General features: G+C 40.1%; 1 protein-coding gene across 7 annotated transcripts in view; it reads right to left on the bottom strand.

Moving 5' to 3' along the window:
- Galphaq (G protein alpha q subunit) overlaps positions 1 to 26,219 on the bottom strand; it is a 58,275-nt gene extending 32,056 nt beyond the window's left edge. For 2 of the 7 annotated variants that reach the window (XM_076819340.1, XM_076819312.1), the window contains exon 1: positions 23,883 to 26,213. In XM_076819340.1, the coding sequence (XP_076675455.1) occupies positions 23,883 to 24,000 (118 nt within the window). In that variant the 5' untranslated portion in view covers positions 24,001 to 26,213. Of the gene's footprint in view, positions 1 to 23,882 lie in introns of all 7 variants that reach the window. The other 5 variants (XM_076819330.1, XM_076819349.1, XM_076819313.1 and 2 more) reach the window with 5 other exon arrangements.
- Positions 26,220 to 26,434: the final 215 nt, after the last annotated feature.

The raw sequence follows: 26,434 nt of genomic DNA, 5'->3' as shown, positions 1-26,434 counted from the left end.
ACGTTAATAATTATCGCGCTTGAATTTAATTAAACAGTCGCGAATTAGGATGGGACGATGACGTTGAAGCTGCTACAATATGAACGTGCAATTACGGGAAACTCTGTACCGATGCCAACGGCAGAAGAAAGAATGCACACGTAGGTATTTATCGGAGAACAAACATCACGAGGCACAGCGGGAAAGAATCGGTGCTTCGGCAGCCAAAGATCTATAACCTTTGAACGGATGAAGATAAAGTAATAATTCGTTTTTCTTTCATGAAGTTGAAGTGTCCTTCATTAGTTAGATAACATTACGTTGCTGACATTAAGTGATAGTTAATTACAGTAACTAATACGCTAACGTTACTTATATTCTTACTATATTGATGAATATCCTCCCCCTTTTGTTGCGGCCTTAAGGATGATATTAAAGGATCCGATGAAAGCAACATAATTAATATCTCTTCTGTATTGTGTTACTTCCATCGGATACTTTAATATCATCCTTAAGGTTGCAACGAAAAAGGAAAGCCTGTTTAAGAAGAGCGGCCAGAAGAGATTGGGGATATTTTCGAATGTTGAATAGTAATAATGTAATCAACGTTATCGTATTAATTAATGTAATTAAGTATTACGTAACCCTCGGTTGTCAGATCTATTTTTTTTAGCATAGTTGTCACACTGGGTCGATTCGAACCAAGCCAATTTTCGTTCAGTTGCTTATTAAAAAGTATCTGTTAAATTAAGTCGCAAAATTTTTTTTTAAATGAAAAAGTTCCTGAAAAAGTTTTTTTTTTGGTTAAAAAAATCACTCGGGAAACGGAGCGTCCCTGCCTGTAGAGGATACACGAAATTACTACTACATGACACCTGTAGTACCATTTTCAATGATGCCTCGAATATATAATATTTTATCTTAAAATCAAATTTTAGGCCATTTTGACCCAGTGCGAGAACTGAGGGTTGTTATAAGTAATGTAATGTTATCCAACTAATGAAGGACACTTCAACTTCATTCATGAAAGAAGAATTATTACTTTATCTTCATCCGTTGAAAAGTTATAGATTTTTGGCCGCTGAAGCACCGATTCTTTCCCACTGTGCGACGAGAGTCAGTCGAAATAATCCGGTTGCCTTTCACGGGAGACAAAAAATTGAATTTACCATTTCTCTGTATTTTTCTGATACATGCAGATGGGAAATGGAAATATATTAGAATGAAAAATACACTGGCGCTTAAAAGCTCGGGTACACCTGCTGTATTTGCATTTTACATTCGAATATAGGATCTAGACTCTAGAGTGTAATATTTGATCGTAGTTTAATTTTTATTTGTAGATAATAGAGTTTTTGTGACGTTATACAGTATCTATGCTTGTGTCTGTCTGTTACTTTATGACTTTGAGATTTCTTTTGTCATAAACAGAAGTAAAATAGTAATAAAGACACGGTGGATATTTGGAGGAGAAAGTTTTAAATAAACTTTAAACAATTTACGCCAACGTCATATTTCCTATTGTCCACATTTATTAATCGAAAAATGTGTAAAAAAAATATAACTGTTAGTATTATACTGCGAGCAGAAAATTTAAGAAAACTTTTCCCACTAATGTGTTTACCCAAACTTTTGAGTGGCAGTATCACTTGGCTACGTTTATCTTTTTATCACACATCTACAAGATAGTATCTTTTCCTGTCCTGTTTAAACCAACTCTGCCAAATGAGTGTATTTAAAATACCAACTGTGAGTCACAGGAGTGTTTCGTGTGAAAAGAACCATAAAACACTAGCAACAATGCCGAATGAATCGATTGTGTATACGGGGCGTCCTACAAATTATGATAAAACCAGGTGGAGCGTGATTCCTTATCCAAAAATAAATCGAAAATATGCAATAAATTTTTTTCATATGCTCTCCCATTATTAAGAAAAACAGTTTCTCAAATTTCTCAAATATACATGCGTTCGATGATTATTCGTAAATCTCGATCGAAGAGATCTTGATACAGATTGTGCTCGATTAGAATGGTTTCGCAAAAAAGGATCAGACAGTCACATTCTGAGATTAGTTTTATTAGAGAAATTTCGCAGAACGATGTTCATCTTCTTCTATACACAGCCACGCTTTGTTAACTAAAGCGACTGATAGCTTAAATCGACAGTAAACAAGATAACAAAAATGACTCAAAGCAAACCATGTCCACGTTTTGTAAATACCAATACGAATAGGGCGTCGTGAACTATTCCCAAATTCGTGAAGTTGAAACAAATGTAGAATTATATAAAAAAAAATATTTCAAAATACGAATCTTTGAATAAATACTGTGATACTCAAGAAATATTCGTAACATTCGAATATTTGAATACTGTGATATTCAAGAAATATTTGTAACACACGAATACTCTGATACTCAAGGAACATTCGAATACTTGAATGCTGTGATATTCGAAAAAAAATCGCCACATTCGAGTGCTCGTAGTATATTCGAATACCTGCTGTAATATTCGAGAAATATTCGTAACATTTGAGTACTCATCACGTATTCGAATACCGAATCATTCGAACGGCGGATCCAACCTCAATGTGGAACACCTGTACAAAGCATCACAGAATCGTTTCGTCTCTTACGAAATAATCGCGAAAGAGTTTCGTGGAACATGTTTGGGATTATCTCTTCCCCGTTTGACGTCCACAGGAAGCTCGTGCGTCGCGAGGCAGTTTCTCGAAAAACCGTTTCGCCGATTGTATCGCGGATTTGCTTCGCGGCATTCTCCGTAGACTGTCGTGTAATTCGCGGGTAACCGAACCGTCTCGTGCAGCGTAATAAACACTTAATCGGCGATTATTATCTCGACGAACGAACGACCGTCGCGGTGAAAGACAACTGAGCAAATTAACGCGCGGCATTATCTGCTATAAATTTAACTCCGTAATCTCGCTGAGGGCAACGACTGTGCCGCCCAATTTTCGCAATGATGAGTTTTTTCAAGCAGATACCGATCGCTAACCAGCTTATTATCAGGGAATATTGAGTTCGACGTGTGATAGATAAGAAATGTGGTTTTAAAAAATTATTTATGATTCACCCCGATGTACTACTTGCAATTGTGACATTGATTATGCAAATGGTATAAGTCGGTGGTATGTGAATGATACTATGGTTCCCTGTTTTCGTCAGCATGAAGAGTTCGGTTTATCAGGTGTACACTTTGACACAGTATTAATCGACAAGTATAAGACGTTTTATGTTCGTAATTGACTTACGAACGTTTTAAGATAAATATCGTATTTATCATTTGAGGATATTGAAAAATAAGGGAAGAAATGATGCATTCGATTTTTCCAGATTGTTTACTTAAGCCAAGTTCATAATCAGTGGTATAATTATTAGGTCAGTATGAATAAGCTATAATGCTTTTTTACTAAGAATTTAGTAATTTTCTAAACTGTTGCATAAAAAGTTATTGGCACACGATATAGGTAACTACTGTAAATAAATATTTCTAATAGAATATGTGAATAATTCAAAAGTTATTCGAGGTGATCTTGCATCTCACCATATATATTTTTGCTATGTGATATGCTGCTATTATTGCCACGTTGAATGTCCAACAATCCACGATTTCACTTATTATTATTTAAACGTGTATTGTTTACTCTGAGAATGTTTATAATACCTATCCTCTTGGGGGATACAAATATCTCTTGTTCGTTAATACTTTAAAAATAATACTCGACGAGTAACCATTGTGTAATAACTTTAGGTAAAATATAATGGTATTTAATTTACTATCCCGCTGTCTGTGATCAAAGTTATCTTGATGTGAACAAAATTTCACTCGACGATTCTATGTTTTCTCTATTATTGCAAGCACGGGCTGAAACTCTCGCATTAGCTAAAACAAAAAGGTGTCCATTCTGGAATGAAATTTCCACTATATTCTGTTCTCTAAAGTCGAAAATTAATATCATAACATCCGAAAAAAATTATTATTCTGTGTTATTCAGTTTTAACGTCAGGATACACTTTATTCATATGTTTAGAGAAACACTTGGAAAATAACTTTCCTCGATACTAACTGAATAGAAATAAATCCTGTAATTTGTAATATAATTTCTAATTATAAAGTCGATATATTACGAATACAAATCAATAACTCGTATTTAAAAATATCAGGCTGTTCCTAAGTTCGACATTTCTACAACTCTCATACCACTATTACGATAATTCAAAATACTGCGACTTTTTCCTTTTTATCCAAAAGACAATGATTGCAGTTGAACTTCCTTAACAAACAATTACCTACTCTTTTTTTTCAATATGGCCTCGTAGCTAATTTTTGCGCGAAACTGAACGGAGCGCGCATATTACTCGAAACGGAGCACAGAAATTGGGAAGCTAGAGAATAGCATGATGCATGGATATTGCTTCGTCGCCTGGTTCGAAAACTTCGTCGAAAAAGAAAAACCTGGGAACAGAATTGCCTCGCTCATGCGATAAACGGCCGCAGAACTGGGACCGTTCGAAAAGGGAATGACAAATAAGTCGCAAAACAGTCTGCGTTCACTCCAAACGGAGCCCCGAATATGTATTCCGTTTTGGAGGAACTAATTGCAAGTCGCGACAGATTGTGCCACACTCGCGACTGGTTGGTGTGTATAAATGCGGGTCTTGCCTGCAGGTACGAAAAAAATCATTGAAACTGAACCGCTCCGCATTGTCCATGAGCTTTTCAACTTAACCAACATGGAAATTATAATTATCAAACAACAAAAATGGGATTGGAACATTGTAGATGATGAAAGTATTCGTGCTAGCGTCTCCGGTGCTGACACTTTCATGTGAATCACAGTTACACTTGTTTTTAATACTCATTTGTGAACATCTTGTGGAGAGGAAAGAGTAGATATTATTTACTATAAGTAGGAATGAGATTATTCGAATAATTTAATATTCAAATGTTTTATAAATCCTTCAAGGAAATTAGTCGAATGTTGTTTTTTTTTATGAAAGGTTTCATTTTGTTATAGATTGAAATAGAGTCACTGCAAAAAGAAGTTAGTATCCAAGAAATGTCAGAGCATTAATCTTTTTTGTTTAAGCTTGCAAGTTGTGTAATAAATAATTTAAACCAGCCATATTGGCAGTGTTTCACTGCCACTGGTATCCAAATATACGAGTGTTCGAATACCTACTATAATTTTTTAATCTACTTTGAAAACTACAAGGTTCAAATTATATTTTTGTACATACTACTCGAATACTGCACGATTCAAATCAAATTCGGGTATAATACTCGAATACTGCAAAGTTCGAGCCACATTCGAATATAATATTCGAATATTGCAAGATTTGAATCATATCCAACGATTATCCGAATATTCGGCATGGAAAATTCAGCGGACGGCTTCTGTCACGAATACCCTGTTTGTTTTGGTAGGGAAACACGTATTATCCAACCGATAAGGGACAAAGAATTTTTGTAATTCCCAAGTTATGGCAATTCCAGCACGGGAACGCATCTTCTATCACGAACAATGTCGGAGCTGGCCAGTCGAGAAGCCCAGGCTCGCGCATGACCTGGCTACGAACAGATAATATAGATTGCAGGCCTGAATAAAAGTTAAACGTGTAGTCCAATGGGGTGGCGCAGAAGCCTTCGGGAAAATAAAATCTGATTGGTATCGTTTTTCCTTCTTTAGCTTCGAATTTCCGTGCGACCCTCGACACTTGGCGAACACCTTGAAATTCAATATCACACTCAAATATTTCGCGTGCTTGAACCTTCGGTAATACCAACGAACTTGTTTTCACACCCGTGAATATATCACGTAGTGTAATTTGTAATGGAATAAAAAAAAAAAGGATGATTTACTTCGTGCGAAATTGAATTGAAAATGAGGAATAAAACTTCTTCGTACAAGGCTTTGATTTAGAAGAAATGAATTTTGAAAAATCGTAAGCATGCGATGGAATACGTGATATTATAATATTAATACGGCCAATTTTTACATTTACACGATGACACATACTTACGTGTTAGTGTTTGTAAATATTAAGGTACGGTTCAAATGGTAATAACAAATACACTGTTTTACTTGCTTTAAAAACAAATTCTCTGTTTTTTGTTGTGTTAGAATTTTTTGAAAATATCATCCCCTTATCACATGTATACAGAGCTCTGCTCCCAGAATTACAGAAATATGAAAACACTAATTATTTTAAAGTTTTTGATGTCCCAAGTTTTACGAAATTTATTTTCATAGCGAAGATTTTCAATTTTTCCTTGTGCAGATGTTCCCTTCAGTATAACGCAACAGTTAACAATTAAGAAAAGTTATTTGAAAGTGGAAATATTAGTGACCAAGATATTATATCACTACAACTGATTCAAATACAATTTTCATTCAATAAAAAAAATCGAATAGGATCGTAATAAGAAACTAGGTGTCCAATCCATTAAACCCAGTTTTTGGTAAATGAAACCCTCCATGGGAGAATTTCATTATATATCTTCGATTTCTTTCTACATAAAAATCACAAGTGCCACAGCTTGTGTGCCTACACTCTATCAGTCAACTGTTTCAGCAGCAAATAATAAACGGAGCAAATCAGTCAAGATATCTCGTACGATCTTATAACCTATGGATCCTCGTTCCTTTAAACGAAGTTAAATGGTCAAGCCGGCGAGCCGTTGTCAATTAAATGTCATATTACAACATCAATGCAGGCAGACACAATACTATTAACGATTGACTGACCTCGCTGCGATTTGCAATTACCTAACATCGTGTTAGATGACTCGAAGTAACGATTTCAACTTTTCTTTTTAATCCTTCACCTTTCTGCTTACAATAGGTATAGTAGGTATTTTCTAAAATGGGGATTAAATGGATTTATCTTTTCGTTCTTTTCGATAATTGTAAATGTTCTAAAGTAATGGTTTCTCCGTAAATAAAGAATATTTGTATTGGTTTAACCCTTTGACTGTGGAGTGAGTGGTCGACAGCGGATAGGGGGTCTTTTTTGACCCATAACAGTACTATTTTAATTAATTTTTAGCTTATGTATTAGACACTGATGTTGTGATCCGAAGTTATCATTTGTTGAAAGCAGATTCACTCAAAGCAATGAGTAATATAAGAATTTTAAGATGGGTCCAAGTGGATCCAACCTTCCCCAGGCAAAGGTTAATTTTATGCTCATAGTTTTAAATGTGCTGCGAAATATTATTCAAAATAGAATTTATATTAGTTTACGCTGACGGAGCAAATGCTAAAACTGTACGAGTTGGAATTATGTGACAAATTTATTTTACTATTCATTAATCAAATTTGAATCGATCTTTACACTATCGGTTCACTGCGAACGCTAATGGATAAGAAAAGGCTAATATTTAAAACAAACTTGAAAATCGTAGGTGTGCCCGACGAAACCAATTGAATCGAAATTCTTGTTAATTAATTTTACACGAAGAAGTCAAATTACAGAGTTTTGCCTATCCTCGATTACTTCGCGTTTTGAACGGTATTACGGATAAAATTAACGCATTGCCGCATATACTGAAATATTTCACGTAACTCTGACAGATCGAATTTTGTCAGCGGAGGCTGTAATAAAACTGAAATATCTGCATACTCGCGTATGCAATAAATTAAACATTCCCTACCATTTTATCGAGCTGCACTGTCACGAGGAACACTAACACTCGTGCATCGATTTACAAATCACAATGAATCACAAATTTTCGATTTTTTTGTGTGACGGTATTATCTTGAATACTCAATCGAAGGCGCATTAAGTAATAAATTTTACCCCGAAGAAATTATCTTCAAATATAAAGATAGACTTATGTAAAATGCATATGAACCAGAAATCTACATTCTTTTGAAGGATGGGGGGAGGGGGAGAATATTTTCAATATTTTATCGAGTGCGCATTAACTAATTTTAATCCCCAAGAACTTATCTTGAAATTTAAAGATAGGCCTATGAAAAATGCATATGAGCCGAGAATCTCCATTCTTTTGAAGGATGGGGGAGATACTTTCAATAATTTATGGAATGCAGATTAACTTGTAAATTTAATCCCAAAGAAATGATCGTAAAATATAAAGATAGTTTTACAGAAACTATACACGACCCAGAAAACGTGAGTCTGCGTTCGTTTCTCTTGATTAACATTTGAAGAAACAGCAGAGGGGAACTGTTTAAACAACGACATAATAAAAGTTCATTCACGAGTCGATCCCAGTCTCGAGCGAACGTATGCATGAAGGCGAAACATGATCATCACTGAAAAGATTTCTAGTTCGACACGTTTCCGGTGCCCTCGTTACCGTGGCAGCTATACAGCCGTGCTAAAATTAATTTCGTCGAAAGAAGAAAAAGATTAAGATCGCTGAAAGAAGAAGTAGAAGAATTCGCGGCTGATCGGCGAACATTTCGTACACGAAAATAGCGGTGGTGCCTCATGTTGATACGTGTGCAGGATGTCTCGTTTTCTATTTTCATGATTCGATGCACGAATTAACCAAACATTCGATTTTCTTAATAACTTTATTAATTTCTATATTTCTCACATTTTTATTATGTTTTCAAAACATACTTGGGGAGAAATTACGTTGCAACCATGGCGCACTTGCGGAACTTTATTGAATCATCACTTATAAAAGACTAGCTTGCTTTACTACTCGGCTTCGCCCGAAATTTAGATTCTGATTTTGTAAAAGAAATTTTTTTTTTAGTTTTTTTTTGGTGAAAATAGTCGCATTTACCTGGATTAACCAGGCTCTATGAGCCGTGGTACATTTCGTGACCCCCGAGCTTACCGTTCGAAAGTTTTTAGGCGACAGACAAACACACAAACATACGAAACAGTTTCTGCTTTATAGTATAAGATTGTAAATTTTACTGATATATGTATTATTGCTTCTACTTTACGTATTTCTCAAGGTTTCAAACTATGGTTTGAAGCGAAATTAACGTTGCAATTATAGTGTATTGGAGATGCATCGTTAAATCTGTTATTAGGTATAATTTGCAAACAAAAATATATAATATGGGAAAGGATACATTAAGGAAACCTGTAGGCATCCTTTTTCAAGTGATAATTCGATGCTCGTGAAATGTGAAAGCTAGGGGGCTAAATGGTAGGAAATAAAATTTGTACCAAAGCAACACGCAGAGATGCAAAGTATTGCGCCTTGATAGGAGGAAAAAGAGGATAGAAAGAAATACGATTATTCTTGGCTTCTCAGAGATAGAAAGATCATGCTATCTTGATTACTTGCTTGATGTATTAAAATGTGAATTATGATTTTTCAATCGACTCATTATAACAACTATTTTATCCCACTGTGCACTGTATTGTCCTTTTGTAAGTATTAGCGTTTGTTCACGAACGAAATATACTCACTTTATTTGGGGAGATAACTACTGATATTGAAAAAATATTCAAGTTATTGAATAATATTATACTTTCCCTTGGTTATCTTGAAATATTATACTATGAATCATAAACAAAATTGTACCTTTTCCTTCACTATCTTCTACATTTTAATTCTCAGTGTGCATCAATAATTTAAGAAAAAAATGTTGAGATTGATATTTAATACCAAAATGTCTGAGTTTTCAGGAGCAATAAAAAATACCAGTTATACCGTGGTAACCACAATAATAAAATTTATGTTATGTCAAGAACAGGACAAATCCAAATGCGTGTGAGTATTTATTACTAAAGATGGCCTTCACCAATGCGCTAGAATGTACAAAATAATATATTTTTGTTAAACACACTGGTTACCAAGAAAATAGAAAATAGAAAACTGACTAGTCCTGTCGAAAAAGATGGATAAGAGGGGCACAAAAGATATTGCTTACATGGCGAGAGTTATGTATCAGACATGCTGACGTACCAACGATCGTTTGCTATTATTTAACACTTTCGCTATCGTAGGTGTTGATTGATATCTTTTGTTTTATGCACGTGACAAGCTGAAACAACATCGACAGATATTTTTACTCCTTTCAAGCAGCAATACTTCCACCTAAAACCATTCTCGATTATTACAAAATTATCCAACCGATTGTCACGATATACCATTTTTGTAGTTGACAAAACACAACAAGTGCGCATTTTTAAAATTTGTAACATTTGGAAATATTCAAGTGAAATACATTTTAGTAAATCTTTGAAATCAAATCCCCATTTATTCTGAATTTTAGGAAAAATGCAAATAATTTGATTTCAAGGTTCAATTGAAACTTTCCTACCATCAATTTGAATTTGGAAAGATCTCGTTACTAAACGATTAAATATCTATTCACCTACAGTCGAGGATTTTAGGAACATTTGAAAATTACACTCGCAATGTAATTACAATTTTCTTGACAACGACGATATCCGCCAAAAATTTCAAATATTTCGAGAATTAAATTATTCAACTCAGCTCGCGAATCTAAACAATTATAACTACAAGCTACTTAGGAAAGTAAATAGATATTTGAGAACTTTCGAAACTTTCAAGTCCAATATAAATCTTTGTAACTTCATTTCGAAATTCAACGTTTCCCCTTCAAATCTTTCCTTTCAAATTTCGACCACAGAAAAATTGAAAAATCAAAAAATGACCGATGGGTAAATAATTCTTTTCTCATCGAAATCCACGGGCACTTTTCGCGCGGCACTTGTTAATCAATAACCATAAATTCGATTAACAAATTGAAACCGAATTAGCGAGGAGAAGTATCAACGTCTTGAATTCCAGCTCGTTGAATTCGATTCTTATGCGTCGATTTACAATCTTGCATAAGAATGGCCAAGCACGAACCGTCCCGTTTCCCATTTTACAACGAAGGTCAGCCATTAGATAGAGCGATGCATGGCCCGTATAAGCAGCATTGAAAGCGACCACAGTCTTTAATGTCACTACTTCCGGGGCCACGTGTATATACAATGGTGGTAATAATATCGACTAGTTTTAATTGCCGAGGGATTATTTCTTTCGACTTCTGCACACAGAAATTTCGAATGGTAAATTTATTATCTCTAATTCGATCATTAAATAAATTCCACAAATTCCATTGATTTTTACAGTTTTTAAAAATAGAATTTATTTTAGAAATAGAATAGAATTACTTGAAAGTTGAAGAAATGGACAGAAAGGAAAATTGAAAATTATCATTAGTTATTTATTAAACTTATATATTTTATTTGAACATTTCTGAACGTTTCGTGACATTTTTTAAGCTTGTTTGAATTAATGAAAACGGGTCAAGTGAATTTATTTATTAATTATAAATTATTGTTATTAATTCGAGCTACGTTGTGTTGGGTTTAGAAGAATTAAACTCGACAACAGTAGGCTACGAATGTATCGTATAATTAATAGAAACGGGCAGCATACTTTCGGTGTTATTTTTGAGAACGGACTCACGCGGAAATGAATTATTCACGAGTCGTGTTTCTATTTTTAAACGGTCTATAAATTCTTTCAAAAGATTCTGCATTCCATTATGCCGGAATTAAAGCAGCCTCCGAACGCCGAGTGGCATACTTTTTGACAGAAGGACGACGATTGTAATCGTAGGATCGAGAAAATATAATGCACGCATGGCGAAGGTGGAAGCTGCGGCTAATCTTTCTCCTGTCCCGATATACAGGATGCCCCAAAATACATGGCACAGTCATAGATAATGCTTCTCGAAATAATAAATCGTGAACCTGGAATAAAACTTTCTACCAACCAGCGTCGCTTTTCAAAGAACTGATTTAAAAAATGCGCGGAGGTCGGTTGAATGGCTTTCATTGAAGACGTCGTGGTTGTATGCAATATGTAGAATTAAAGGGAATAATTTGTAACCAAAAATGTTATTTTTATAAAAAAAAAGTAATATAGCTGCATGGCAGTTAACAAAAAAAAATTCTTGAGTGTTTAAAAAATTAGCACCCTTAAAATGATATGTATACTTTAACGAAAGTTCGTATGTTTTTTATTTACCAGCATTGTTAACTGCTTATTAATAGTTTTTGAAAATTTAATGAAAGTCAAAACTGTATACATTCGCCAATGAAGCGTGAGTATGCTTCGTGCACTCATCAAATTCGATTACAGTACCCTCTCGCTTTGGGCTCGCGGCGCTGAACTGGCGGCGAGCGCATAGCGAGTAGCGGAGACGATTCCGAGGCGTCGAGGGAGCGAATCAGAGAAAAGGAAAGCGAGTGGAAGAAAAAGAAAGCGAGCCCTCAGCAACGTAATAACGGCGGCCCGCTTGCCCAAGTATGTAAGTACTCTAATTAATGGTGGGGACAGCGACGAGCGCTTAGGAAGTAACCCTACTTTCGGTCCCCTCGGATTTGGATGAAATTTTATGGGATGAATTTAGAGGCTATATGATGACATTCTGTAGAATATTTTGAGCAGAAAACGAAGCCTATTCTTATTATCTTACATTGTAATACTGGCAATGGCAGTATTGGTAACTCGAAAATAACTTTAATATATGCAAAATCAAAAGAAATAGATTAAAATTATTCGAAATGAAAGTTGAAAAGGAATATACCTACGGTTCGTGTGAAAAGGAACATGAGACCTTCACACTCACCTATCAGATCTCGATGACAATCTCGTAAACTTGATCTTTTAAATGTCGCGGTTCAAGTGTTTGTAAAAAATGCGCATTGGCACAAAATATTCCACAGAATGTCATCACCTGACCTCTAGATTCAATCCTTACCGACTGTAGGGTCTTCTTTTTAGCGCAGGGGCTAAAACGAGCCCATAGCGAGAAGATACTATATTTACAATTTACAATCGCGAAAATTTCCGAGAATCAAAATAATACTCCGTAAATTTCAAACAAATTTGCAGCACATTAGGTCTTAGGTCCAGGTTATACCCACAAACGCCAAAATCAAAAAATCAATTTTCCAAGTCGAAGTTTGGCTGCCGTAAATGTCTTAGAAGGGCGAAATTTTTATTTAAATAATTATTTCAAATAACGAATAGAGGTTAAAACAAATTATTCGCCATGTGTCGAATAAAGTTGATCCAGGTTAACTTTATTCCACGAATAAAGTTGATCCAGGTTGACTATATTCCACGAATAAAATTGATCCAGGTTAACTTTACTCGACGAATAAAGTTAATATTTTTTATTTAGTTAAAGCCCAATCTGGTTTCCACCGACATCCTGCCAAATATCGTTGGCCTCTACATTGGCCAGTCAACTTTGCAAGTTTTCCCTCGTTCCGTAAGGGGCCAACGATACTTTCCTCGTAATTAATGCATGCCGAATTATGGAAATGCATCACCGAGAAACACCGGTTCCCGGACGTAATGGGCGGATTCGGAGGATCGCCTGGTTCTGGCGGATCGGCGTCGAATTCCGTAACACCGCACGCTTGCCAAAGGTTAAGAACTTAATCGGTACACAATCAGCAGAGCTATGAGGGAATGTGGCCGAGAAAATTATTCCACGCTCCCTACGCTACTCACGTAGCGTCCACGCGGCCGGAAGAACAGAGTCCAAGTTAATGCTTGGAACTTATTTCTGCACTTAGTCCAAACCCAGAGACTAGAAATACAAACGGCCCTGGGTAAGAAACACCGACTGGCATTCCGATCTAGCAAGTAATACGCATTGTTTATGGAAACGGCCAGCGTTACGCGTTAATATCCGTCAAAGCCGCTATGCAGATAGCTCTGCCCCTTTCGGGGTCGGATAAACTCGCGAAGAATGGATGGAAGTGATTGTTGCTCCGCGTTTCAGATCACTTCCGTTCGTGACGAGAAATGGAAAAAAGTTTATTGATATTGACTTCAGAGATTGTGATTTTTGTGGACACATTTGTGGGTCTGTCAGAGAGAAAGAAAATTGTGAGGAGCGGTGGTGGAAGGGTGTATGCTTTTTTTTAAATTCCGAATTGCTTTCGTTTGTGATGAGAAATTGAGAAATGGAATAACTTCGTTTCGATCTTTTTTAAATTGTGGTGGATAGTTTAATGAGTACACCGAACAGCTGTTGATCCCTTATCTAATTCAATTTATTTATAAGTGATATTTTTTACTGTTTTACTGTTTAAAGAATACTGATTTCAGTGACTACGATCTATATGAACAAGTGAAGATATGAATTGATATGAAAGATGATGTTATAATTTTTTAAATTGGTGCACGAAAGTAGAAGTGTACTTCAGGTGTTTGGTTCGCAAATTGTTTGATATTAAAGCCGATAATTTCAACGAAAATCGCTGCTCTGTTCTATGAATGACAAAGTAAAAGAGAAATAAAATGATTCGAGAAAAGATAATCCTATTTTACAGACCTGATGTTAACTCAAACTTTTTTACTGTCTAATAGTTCCTCGGAGGCTGCTCGTACTGTTGTATTCGAATACGCTGCTCAGAATTATTTGCAACTCTCCTTTCTCGACCATTCAGAAAATGTACCCAAGAACAAAAGAATCTTTAAAGTCCACCGAAAAATATTTTAACTTTGTACCAAGAATGTAACGCGTTTAATTACTGGAAAACGTACTCTAACAATTTTCTCCAGCAACTAATCACCCAAGAATTATAGATCATCGTTTCAATAGTTATACACGAATTCCACCAATCACATGTGAAACTAAATAAATAATCACATCATTTATAGCTACATATAATCTCTCTAACACACCTGACACATTATTATTCTTTAATTATCCAAAACGTTACCAAGTAATGAATCACCCAAGTAGCGGCATTTCCTAATTATTTTAAACACTGTAGTCCATTGTGTGACGGCAATAATCATACAAAATTCTCATCATTGTTCTGTCTCATTTCCCTACAATAAGGCATGGCAAAGATTTCGCTTACTTATGCACTTGCAAGATGGCAAAGTTAGATATGAGAGGTACCGTGAAGTAACGTTTCTACACAACGCATCGCTACTATATAGCCATTCATACATAGGAGATGTGCCTAACAAAGGGTAGGGGATCGTCTCTAAATTACGTAAGGATTTTTTGGGGAGAGGAGGTCGTGAATTTCTTATGTTTTCTTACCATGAGGGGAGAGGGAGTCAGTCAGCGTCTTGTGCAATACTCTTTTAACCTAATTTTCAATATGGGTAGCCTATAAAAGGATGTTTCATCGCACACCCGAAACCGGGATAGGGTAAATCCGGGAGACGCGTTTGGGTTGGAGAGTTGGTCGAAACAGTTGATTCCTAGAGATTTAATTCTTCTGAACCTTAACACACTTTTGCATATACACAGATGTAGAGTCTGAATATACCCACTCGACCAACTCTCCGCCCCGACTGCGTCTCCCGGATTTACCCTAAATGAATTTATATAAACCTTTAAAAGAATTTTAATAACTGAAGAAATGCAATGTAAAAAATATTACGCAAGGAAGAGGGGTGATATAAAATCTTACAAATTCTTATATTGAGGGAGGGAGGGGGTAACTAATCGCCAAAATTACGCTTGCGTAATTTAAGGGCGGCCCTAGAGACAAAATCCAGACCAACAGGATTTGCGTTCCTTCCAGGTCCATTCTTATCAGCTCCCAGCCAACTAACAACCGTGTAGTCTGAAGATAGAAGCTAAGTCCGCGTCCGCGTATTATTGGACCATGTCCACGATCCGCGAAAATTCAAACTCCCAGAATAAGCGAGTTGCTGCTAATGATTACCATTCGCGTTCACTAAACTTCAGCCCAGATTGGAGACGAAGGGGTCCCTAACCCGTTACACACCTCTGTGGGGCAAAGGTATGCCCCGGATCTAACCCCGATTCCCAGCGCCCTTACATACTCCTCATCAAGCCTGGGTGGGGCTGTCGAGATCACAGAAAGCTGACGGTAGAGTCTCTTGCAGGGTCTCAATATTGGCGAGTTAGCTCAGGTATAATGCCTTGCAGGGGTAGAGTATCTAATGTGAAAGTAGCAGGGGACAAAGTCAGTAGCGCCCTCGAGTGTCTTACCACAAGTCAACACCCCAAGGACGTATTCTACATACTTTTTGGACATTTAGACGTTTAAGCACCTGCGGTGTTTAGGAATGTGAGGGAATAACTGTAGGCTTGCAATAAGTGACGAAGAACACGCCTGATGGTTTGCATTCTGAAGAATATCCTTTTGCACGCCACTTTAGTAGGTGTCGGGATAGTCGCTACTACAGTTCTGTAAGGGACAGTACCTACTTGTTGCTCACTAGTACTTCAAGACTTTGGGGTGTAGGAATGTAAGCAAGTGAGTATAAGCCTGTAACAGGTGACGAAGAACATGATACCAGTAATATCGCATTAGACACCGCCAGAACCTGTCTGGAAGACATGCTTCCAAGGACCGATTACACACGAAGCATGTCCCAAAGCCTGAAAGACGTGTGTACAATATAAGACAGAAGAATACCTTCCACCTGTGTCGAAGAATTTTCTTGGTAAATCCCATCAGTTACGCAATAACACCACGAATCCCGCCAGGCTTCCCAACCGGTATCGCGTTAATCGTGTCGACTTGGACCAGGAAAAGCATATTTTCGACGGCGACCATCTCCCATTGTCGGAATTACGAAACGTCCCGTTGGGCAACGCCCGACCGCCGCGCCGCGTTTAATCGAACGTGTCGTTAACGGACCATTAGGAATTACATACTTAGCGGTTGCGCAATAATAAATCTCGCTTCTTCCACAACAGTCGCTGGGTGCGTTAAGTAATCGAACACGATCGGCCAGTTGCACGTAAAAAGTGCATACCGATAACGCGCTCGCGCGTTCTGCCTCGTAGCCAGCGGGATTTTTCGAGCCACAGCCGATGACGATGGAGCGTGAAGATCTAACGTGACGGTGTAGCGTTTCTGTTTTGCCGACGCGGGGGAAAGTGCCGCCAAGAGCCCCTCGAGGAGCCACGAAGACGACCAGCGGTAACCAACTAATCGACGAGTTCCTTGAATTTTGCTAAGGGTTCGATCAATCGTCACACTATTGGAGATTCCATTTAATTAACGCCCATTTGCGGCGTCCGGAGATTGGAGAACGCGTTACTATTGTGTCGCTGTCTGTGATCTGAAGGAGGTACCTTATCGCAGTGGTGCCAAGGGGCTCTGGCAGCCCCCAAAGCAGGGGCTTTGTAAGAAGAAAACTAGATTTTATTCCTTAAGTAAATTTTTATAATCACCTAATGAATTTTATTGAATTTGCATTAACAATATTTCTATCCATCCAACTCGGCTTCCCCCAAGATTAAATCCTCAGTGCGCCACTGACTTATCGTATTTGGTTAAAGCTGGATGAGTGTAAGGATCTTTTCACGTGAGACACTTTCGTGGACGATGACTGGTGTTTCAGATATGTTCATACATTTTTTATTATTATGTGCCATCAAATGGGATAACTTTCACCAAGGAACTAGATTTTAAAAGAAATTCCACTAGCGTTTATTGTGTAACAAGTATTATTTTCAGACAAACTGCATCTTGAAGAAAGCAATTAATAATACTATCCAATGCACTTTGTCTGCGAATAATATTAATATATATGGAGGGTTCAGAAGCCAGTCAGTGTGAGTCCAACTTTCCCTGAAAATGAGTTATGTACGTAGTTCAAAAACCTCTTTATTATTAAAACTTTGAGTTGAATCAATTAAGTCATTACTTACATACGTAGGCAATAATTGGCGGTACTTATATTGACCACGGAATTACTGGGCAAAATTATTCAGATGACGAACAGTGTAAATCTCGGTTTAATACTAATGGCCTGATTGGCTTCTGAATCATTCATATGTATATGTGGGGACACCTGATTGGACCCAAGGGGTCGTTCTTAAATGATGTAAAGGTTTTGGGGGAGGGTCGCGAATTTCTAACGTTTTCTTACAAAGGGTAGCGTTACATAATATTTGTTTAACCTAATTTTCAATATGACTTACATAAATTATATAAATCTTTAAAAGATTTTTAATCACTGAAAAATGCAATGTAAAAAATATTACGCAAGGAAGACGGGAAGGGGTTGGAATATAAAATCTTACGGATTCTTAAACTTGGGGAGGGAGGGGTTAAGAAATCACCAAAATTATCTTTACGCATAGGCGTCCGCAGGGGGGGGGGGGGCGAAAGGCGCAGTTGTCCCCCTGGATTTTGCGAAAAAATCGCTTATATTCAAACCTGATCTTTATTAAGTTTATACTAAAAAAGGAAATATTTTTAAATTTCAATTTTAAACTTTTTATTAAATTGGCACTATAAAATGGGTTTAAAAAAGCAAGGGGGGTATATTTTTCTCTACCATCATCCCAAAGTTGCCCCACCCTGGAAAAAAGTCTCCAGACGCCCCCAAAAGTCCCATACGAGAAACCAGAAACACGCGCCATTCGGTAAGCGCGACCCAGTATGAAGTATGAAACCTCTGTTTTGGTCCCCGAACCCAACAGCCGGTGCCAGGTAACAGAAGCAAACACGTACAGAAGAAGGCTCGCCTTTCCATCGCTGTCGTGAGCACGAATTTTCATTGATGAACCAACAACTTCCCGTGCCTCGGAACAACGTCCACACTTGCCCGCCCGTGTCGCCTCGGCTTGCCTCATTCGGGTTCGCGCACAAGCGTGAACGGGCCCTTACGCGTTGCACTACACCGGTCTGTGCCCGGCCTGAACACGCGGCGACGGCCGGAGAACGAGCCGATAGCGTCACAGAAACGGAAAGATACAGATCGCGAAGTTAACGCGAGTCAAAAATAATCGCGTCGCGCGATAACGAAACACGCAGCCGCGAGCGACGATCAAGATAACCGACCTAAGGAACCATCGTCGCTCGGTTTACGCACCGGCACAGCCATTTTCTAGGTCATTATCTCTCTGGGAAACGTGGAATTAGATAAAAGGAAGCCTGCTTACGCGAACCGACCAGGAGAGAGGAGGGGGGCCAGCAACAGTCGGCTGAGTGCGCGTCGATGAGGCAATCGCGACGGCTGCCCGTGCGAAATATCAGCTAGGAATGAGTAACACTAGTGACGAGGGACTGCACGACGACCAACGTAACACGCTTAAGTGGACGGTGCTTTGGTTTCACGGTGAGACGATCGACCAATGTTGGGCCGCGCCGAGCAAGAACGAACGGCCGATGTTTTCTCAAGGAAAACGCGCGCGTGATACGGAGGGGGGAGGGGGAGGGGCGGAGGGGGGGGGATACGAAGTAGGAAGGGACGGGGAAGACGGACGAGGCTCGCGCGAAACGGCAGGATATATTTTCCTAGGTCGCTCGCGGCTACGATGACACCCGATAAAAAAGCGCTTCGAGCGCGTTCAGCTCGGGTTTCATTTTACGGAATAGCTAGGTAAATATGCGCACCAACCGCCACGCCGTGAATCATGGAGTCACAAAGGCATGAAAGCCCCGCGTAGACAATGCGTGTAACGAGCAACGCCGGCTTCTCAGATCGCGAGCAGGCCCGCCGCGCTGTTTCACCACACGCGCGATGCTCAGCGCGACAAAAGGATAGGGAAGCGACCGGCCGGCGTGCCAGGCGGGGGGATCGCGTTACCTTACCGATCCCTTTATTCCGACTCCTGTTAAACACCGGACCGGAGGAAAGTTTCAACCTCGCGAATCATTCGCCCGGGTCAGCGACTCTACTTTGCCCCCTTACACTTTAACCCTTTCCCTGATTAAAGGGGATGTCGGGTCGAAGTGCGAGTGATTCTCGGGACTTCTTCAGGGAACTGCAGGATATATTGGAATTGATCTTATTCTGTCGAGTGATATACTTATGGTGATGTGACGCGAATTTTTTTTTATTCAATTTATTTCGATGTGGCACGAGTTATTGGGAATGCACTACCCAGTGGTGCATTACAGGCAATGCTATAATCGCTGATACATCTGGGTTCCATCTAGTAGTTAGGAATAGAAAGATTCTTATTTTACACGAGTGTTACAAGAACTGTTTACTCTGATACATGACGAACATCCCTCCCACACTTCGCACTAGAATTACCGACGATTGACGTATACTTAATTCTACCGGCGAACAAGTCTTTTAAGAAAAGATAGAAATTTTTGTATGTTTTTCTGCTTTATAAGTCAATCCTCCTATAACGCGATTAATTCGTACCGCGTTATATGGAAATCACGCTGGACAGTACTGTGTTATAAGAGGGTTTACTGTATTTAACTTGCACTCTTTCCATTTTTTTTTTTTGTTATGTAAACGACGAAATTTTTATTTTCACTGTCAGTATCTGATGACTCATTTTTCCTTCCGTTGTCTGATTGTGGATTTTCTTTTTCACAGTCTAATGAATCACTGTCACCGTAGCCAGTGTTACAGCATTCTCGTCTAAAATTATTTATTTATTCCAGTAATTTCACACTTCGTAAATGCCTGCGCACAATTCCTGTGTTATTCTATGCGTAAAATTTGTTTACAGATCACCATGGAAAATGGAATTGGGAATTTCAATTTTTCCGATTTAGTTTTATCAACAAGCGAAATACGTGAAAAAAGTAAAGGAAGAATGCAACAATTGAGCAAATATAACACAAGTACCTATTGTTTGGCATTTCTTGTACAAGATGTGTGTACAGAAATGAATTTGGTTTTCTAAAGAAGGATTTGATCTATTCGGAAATATTATGAGAAACTCTTGAAATCAAAAGTTTACCTGTGTTTCGTTAAAATGACTCATATTGGTGATATGTAGGTGTACTACATATAAATTTTGTAGAAGAAACAAGCAAAAAAAAACTATTTTACAAAATTAACCGATTATATATTTCAATTAAAGTCGCGAAAATTTTGGGAAAATAAGATACACTGAAAATGAGTAATGATTATAAATGATTAGAAGTACCGAAACAAGTCACTTTGACCCCCTTGCTAGATCTAGTGTTAAATGATAACAAGCTTCTGAGGCAATATATTTAGTAATCATTATATACATTATTAGGAGCGTTTATCCTGACGAAATTTATATCCTGAACTATAAATAATAACGTTTATCGATAATAAATAAGGAAAAGAGGGGAAAAAATAGAAAATTATAATGCTTCTGGCTGACTTATTTAAATGACCTTATCGATCATTAGGCAATTAAATCTTTTAAAAGCTGCTATATATTATGTAAGCTAAATATTTAATAAAACTGTTACTATAATATACATAGTTGTTCAGTTTTTCAACATCACATGCTACATTTGCATATGAAGGGTAAGGGGAAAACAGGGAATGTCACAAAACCGCTTTATCGAGAAAATTAAGTTTTAAAGAAACAAGGCTCATTGAATTTCATTTTCTTATATAATTTTCTTGTTAAATAATTTCTCGTTTTACATTGACGACCGAAGCTTATGCTTAGGCAAAGCGTGGGGACATTCCATATTTTGTTTCAGTGCGAAGTGGACATTTCCTGTTTTTAATCAGTATACCAAATCTTTAATGTTACCTTACGGAGATATTTGAATATTATAATCCTTTGTGATTCGACAGTTTGGTAGTCCCAGTTGCCACCAACAAAATAGGCTATAAATCGCAGAATTACGAAAAATGGACATTCCCTGTTTTTCCTCTTACCCTTCATATCTGGTGTTAGTACGAGATTTTGGCTTAGGGTAAGTCTTAGTTTTAAGCTATGTAGGTTGCAAAACAGTCCTACGACTAAACTTCTTTCCCTATCTATCTTCTACGGAATAATAACGTTTAATAATAATAATAATATATTTTATATTGATATTTCTGTCATCCTAGCTATCCGGCGCATTTCTCTATAAATATTTTGCTGAACAGTTCAATAACCTCACCCCCTATTGGTTTCGACTGACACAATCAATATAACTGAATAAAATAACTTTATTGGTGGGAGTTTCAATATTCCATTAACCATTTATTAGGTGTGTACATACGCAGAAGTGTCTTCGAATTTATGCTCTCAATTTCAGCACACAATTCCTCTTGTTTATACACTCGAATGGGGCTATTCATTAGTTTGGTAAAATTCCGATGCAAAAACAGAGTGAGCGAGATATTCGTCGATTAATGATGAAAACATTGATTCATTACAGATTTAGCAATATGTCCAGCGCAGTACGCGAAACTAATTCACACAAAGCATATTTTACTCCTCTAATAAAAAAAGAAAAAACGGAAACTAAAACAAGAAATATAAAGTACTTATAGATTATAATAATTAAAGAACAGGTGACGAAAAGTCACCAACGTTGTTGCAATGGTTCAACCAACAATATATTTTTCATAACAGAATTTGTATATAGATATTCTATATTCTTGTATTTTTTAGTTCCGATATTGAATAGAGTGAATATATAAAATAATTCTACTATTTAATTTATGAACTTCTATAGATATCGCGAACGTGTCATACTTTTTCCCACTAGCCCCTACATTCCACGAGAATATTTTCTCGTGCAGTTTATATTTAAATTAGCATTATGTATGGAAAGTTATTATTGAGTAGAATCACAAAGCCAAGCTGTATTTATATTTCTTCTATCACCGTGTACTTTCAGGAACACCTAAGACCATCTTCATTCCCGAAACTGCGCGAGGTCACTATGACTTTACTATTTTGAAACGTTCGCGTTGCGCACAGATGTTAAAGGATAAACTATAAGCTTGCATAATTCCTCTTGTTGGAACGTTTCTGAAAGTCGAATTTCGCCGCAACGCATACCAAATAATATAGAGGAATACCGTTAAAAGAAGAACGAAACCGCGACCATTCAGCGGACTGGCCGAGACTTAAATTACCGTGCTATTAAAAAGCCCAGCGAAACGCGCAGATGGATAAGATACACGAGTACACGTAAGATCAGCGTAAACCCCTCGATAACTGTACTAATTTTAGAACCGACTCTCCTCTCTCGATCGTGAACCATTCTCATTTACCGATACCGTGAATCGCCGATGACACGCGGCACCGAGCTGCATAGCCGGCGTTCTCTTTAGAGAATAAAAAGTAAAAAAAAAAAAAAAAAAATTTCCTTTACAATGCTGTCACTTCGGAGCCGATAACTTCGCAGGATCCCGCGCGCGCCGTCGTGTGGGACGAGAGAGCAGAAAGGAGGTTATAAAAATCCGAAAAATCGATCAGGGCTCAATCAGCGGCCCACAAAGCGAACAGGCAGCGATAATAATAAAGGGGCTTTTAATATCTTGGCAATTTTCTAAATACGCCGCACCGCGTCCTTACGCGCCGCCGAGCCCAAGAAGTCTGTGCGCGATCGTGAGAGGAGCGAGGCACGCGTGCAATGGCAGCGGCGTTGAGCAACGGCGAGATAACCTAGAGGGCTCGCGACCGGCCGAATCGCGCGGAATGTAGCGCGAGAATTCGCCCGGACGGCGGTGCCGCGACACCGCGGTGCCGTTCCGCGTTGATCCGTGGCCGCGGAGGACGTACGGCGCGAGGCGGCGCGGCACGCGAAACGCAGCGCGGCCCCACACCCGCGGCAAGGGACACCGAGATTTCGGGAAACGCAGCGACGTATACAGGAGTCGGCAGGAAGCTCCGTCGGGTATCACGTTTAGCGACTACGGGGTCGGGAGCTGTCAAGCGCACGCCGGTTCCGCTCGCCGCCCGCCTATATAGTAGACTGTCGGTCATCTACACTCGTGCTCTCCGAACGGTCTTAGGTAGCGCGCATACGGACATTTCCCGGAGACGGTGGCGTCGGGCGAAACGAGAGCAGCCGCGCGGACCCCAATATAATCGCGAACGTCGCGCGGCGGGGCGCGTACATGCACGCATGCACGGGGATTGGGACACGAGAGAAGGCAGATAGAACGGGACGGGTGTCCGTGCGGTTATCGTTGGGAGAACGATAGAAGGGAGGTTGGACGGGGCAGCGACTGTATACAACACAGGTCAACGATTACATGGCTTGAACTCACCCAAAAGTAGTAGCTTAAGTTCCCGCCTGGCATCTCGCTTGTCCTTCCGTAGTTGCCGCTCAATCTCCTGATTGATACGTTTCTGCTCCTTCGCCTCTTCCGATAGGCAGCACGCCATGGCTCAGGACGGCAGGATCCTCGACGGTTAGAAGAGGAAGAGAGGAGAAAAATGTGGAGGAGAAGGAGGTAGTGGAGGAGGACAAGGAGGTGGAGGAGGAGGAGGAGGGAGGAGAGGGAGGGAGGAAGGGAGAGAGGGAACGAGCGATTTGCAGTGGTGGCGAGTGATTGCCGAGCGACGAGGTTCGTCGTAGACAGCACCGAGCTCGACGGCAGGGTATCGTCGTCGAGCCGATATTACCTTGCCACCGCGAACGAGCGACGACGTCTCGTCGCCGTCCTCGTGGTTTCCTTCTCTTCTTCCTTCCCTCTCGTCCTGGGGTAGCCGATGAAAACCTTTCCTTTTTTTTTTCTTCTTCTTCCTCCGATCGTCCGGCACCAACCACTACTGCCACTACAAGAAGCACGCTTCACCACCACTTGCCCGCGACGGCAACGACGGACGGCGACGACGTGCGCGATAAAGGGCGACGTAGACGTAGACGTATACGCAGACTAGACGGATGCGTAAACCGGGATCCCCGTATTCTGAACGACGTCAGTACACGCGGTGACGGAGCACTCCTGGCAGGGCTCGACGACGCCAGCGACACATCAACACATGTACGCACACGCACGAACCTCGGCCGGCTGCCTGTCTCTCTGTGCCCTCTCGTTCTCTCTTCTTTCCTCCTTTACCTTCCAGCTCGGCTCCTTCCTGTCCTATGTCTTTGTCCTCCTTCGATTCCTTTCCGGGGACGTGTTCATATTCACGCGCGCACGTTTTCCGACGAGAAACGTGTGAAAGCCACTCGCGAGAGAGGCCCGAGGAAGCGGGAGAGGAGACACGCACGCACACGTTCGGTTGCTCGCGGCGCGATTTCGACAATTCCCACCGGCGACAGACGGGTTTCGCGAGAGCGAGGTCCGCTAGATCGAGATCTAAAGAGTCCCGGACTGTACTCTGTCGAATCTCGATCGTCGGTCCCTGGGTCCCTCGCTGTACCCGCGTACTACTCGCGAGAGAGCTCTCGTACGGCTCGTTCACTCGTTCACTCGTTCACTCGGTCCCCGGCGCGGTTGGGTGTGGTAACCCACCGGCGCTCTATCCCTTTCCTTCTCCCTCGTCCGTTCTCCGTCTCTGCCTCGCTCTCTTTCACTCTCGCCCCCTCTCTGTTTCGTCCCCGTTCGCCGTCTCACTCTGTCTCCCCCGAGTCGCTCCTTCTCTCCTCCACTATCTCCGTCCCTCTTTCTCGCTCACTCGCTCCTTCTCTCTCCCTTTTGCTCTCTATCTCCCTCTCTCTTGCCCCGTCGCTCCCCCCGCTCTCTCGTCGTGTCTGTACCGTACTCTTTCCGTACCGCACACGCGACGGGATAGTTAGATTCACACTGAATATGCACCGTGTGCGCGACACGCAACCTATACGCGACGACGAACGTATGCCGAACGACAGTCACCGATCACAAAGGGACCAGCGTATACGGAAAAAACAACGAACCGGGTAGGACAGTATAGAAGACGATGACGAGTCGTCTGCTGTTATTGCCGCTGCTGCACGAGCGCCTACACCTCGAACGGAACAACTCCTCCTGCGATTCGCGCCGCGCCCGCTCGGTACGCAGCCTTTTATCAACCCTCCGTTGCTCGAGAATCCTGTTAGACCAAACCAGATTGGCGAAGCCCCGACACGGTAGGTCGTCGTATAGTGGCTTGTAGGCGCGGGGGCGCGCACGTGTCCGCTAACGAGATTAAAATCGGCGTGAAGGAGGAGGTGCGGCCGCCACCCGCCGTGGAGGAGGCACGGAGAACGTAACAGCGCCGCGGCGTTTCGGATATAGGTTATATTCTTCTCTGTACAACCGACCGATTCTGATGGCTCGCAGCGACACGGTGCCGTCGCCGCTCGCACCGAGAGATCGCGCGCGCACTCCCTTGTGCCACCTCTGCCTTCTTTTCTCCTCCTCGCACCTTGCGATGAAAAAACTGTCCTTCTTTATTACCGGCTCACCCCCGGACCCCCTGGCTTCCCGTGTTTCTTTCTTGCGCGCAGCTCACCTCTGTTCTTTCTCACCCTTCCATTATTTCGCGTCTGGTCCCTTGCGTACTGCGGGCACGTTCCTAACAAACGTTATCACGATTCTCCATCATTCGACTGCTCCGGATCATTCGAAAGTATTTTCTGTAGGAGTCAGCATATCTCGTGTATCTGCATTTCCAACATCCGCCGATACCTGCCAGTCGTTTCTCCACTGAAATTATACTCGTAGAAATTCAGTACGACTTTGGATGGATCCGTGCACCTGATTGGCCACGCCATTTTTGCGGAGCAGCTTCGCTTCCGGAATTTAAAAATAATCGTGGGTCAGTCTATGTTATTGCAAGATTGTAGCTGATCCATGTACAAGTAACGATTTGTTTTGTGAGGTTATTAGTGGCGTAGTTTACATCGATTGCA

This window comes from Andrena cerasifolii, chromosome 1 (genome assembly GCF_050908995.1).
Source record: "Andrena cerasifolii isolate SP2316 chromosome 1, iyAndCera1_principal, whole genome shotgun sequence".
In the NCBI taxonomy this organism is placed as follows: domain Eukaryota; kingdom Metazoa; phylum Arthropoda; class Insecta; order Hymenoptera; family Andrenidae; genus Andrena; species Andrena cerasifolii.
Note: the sequence above shows the minus strand (reverse complement) of the source record. Positions and strands in the feature narration are given on the sequence as shown.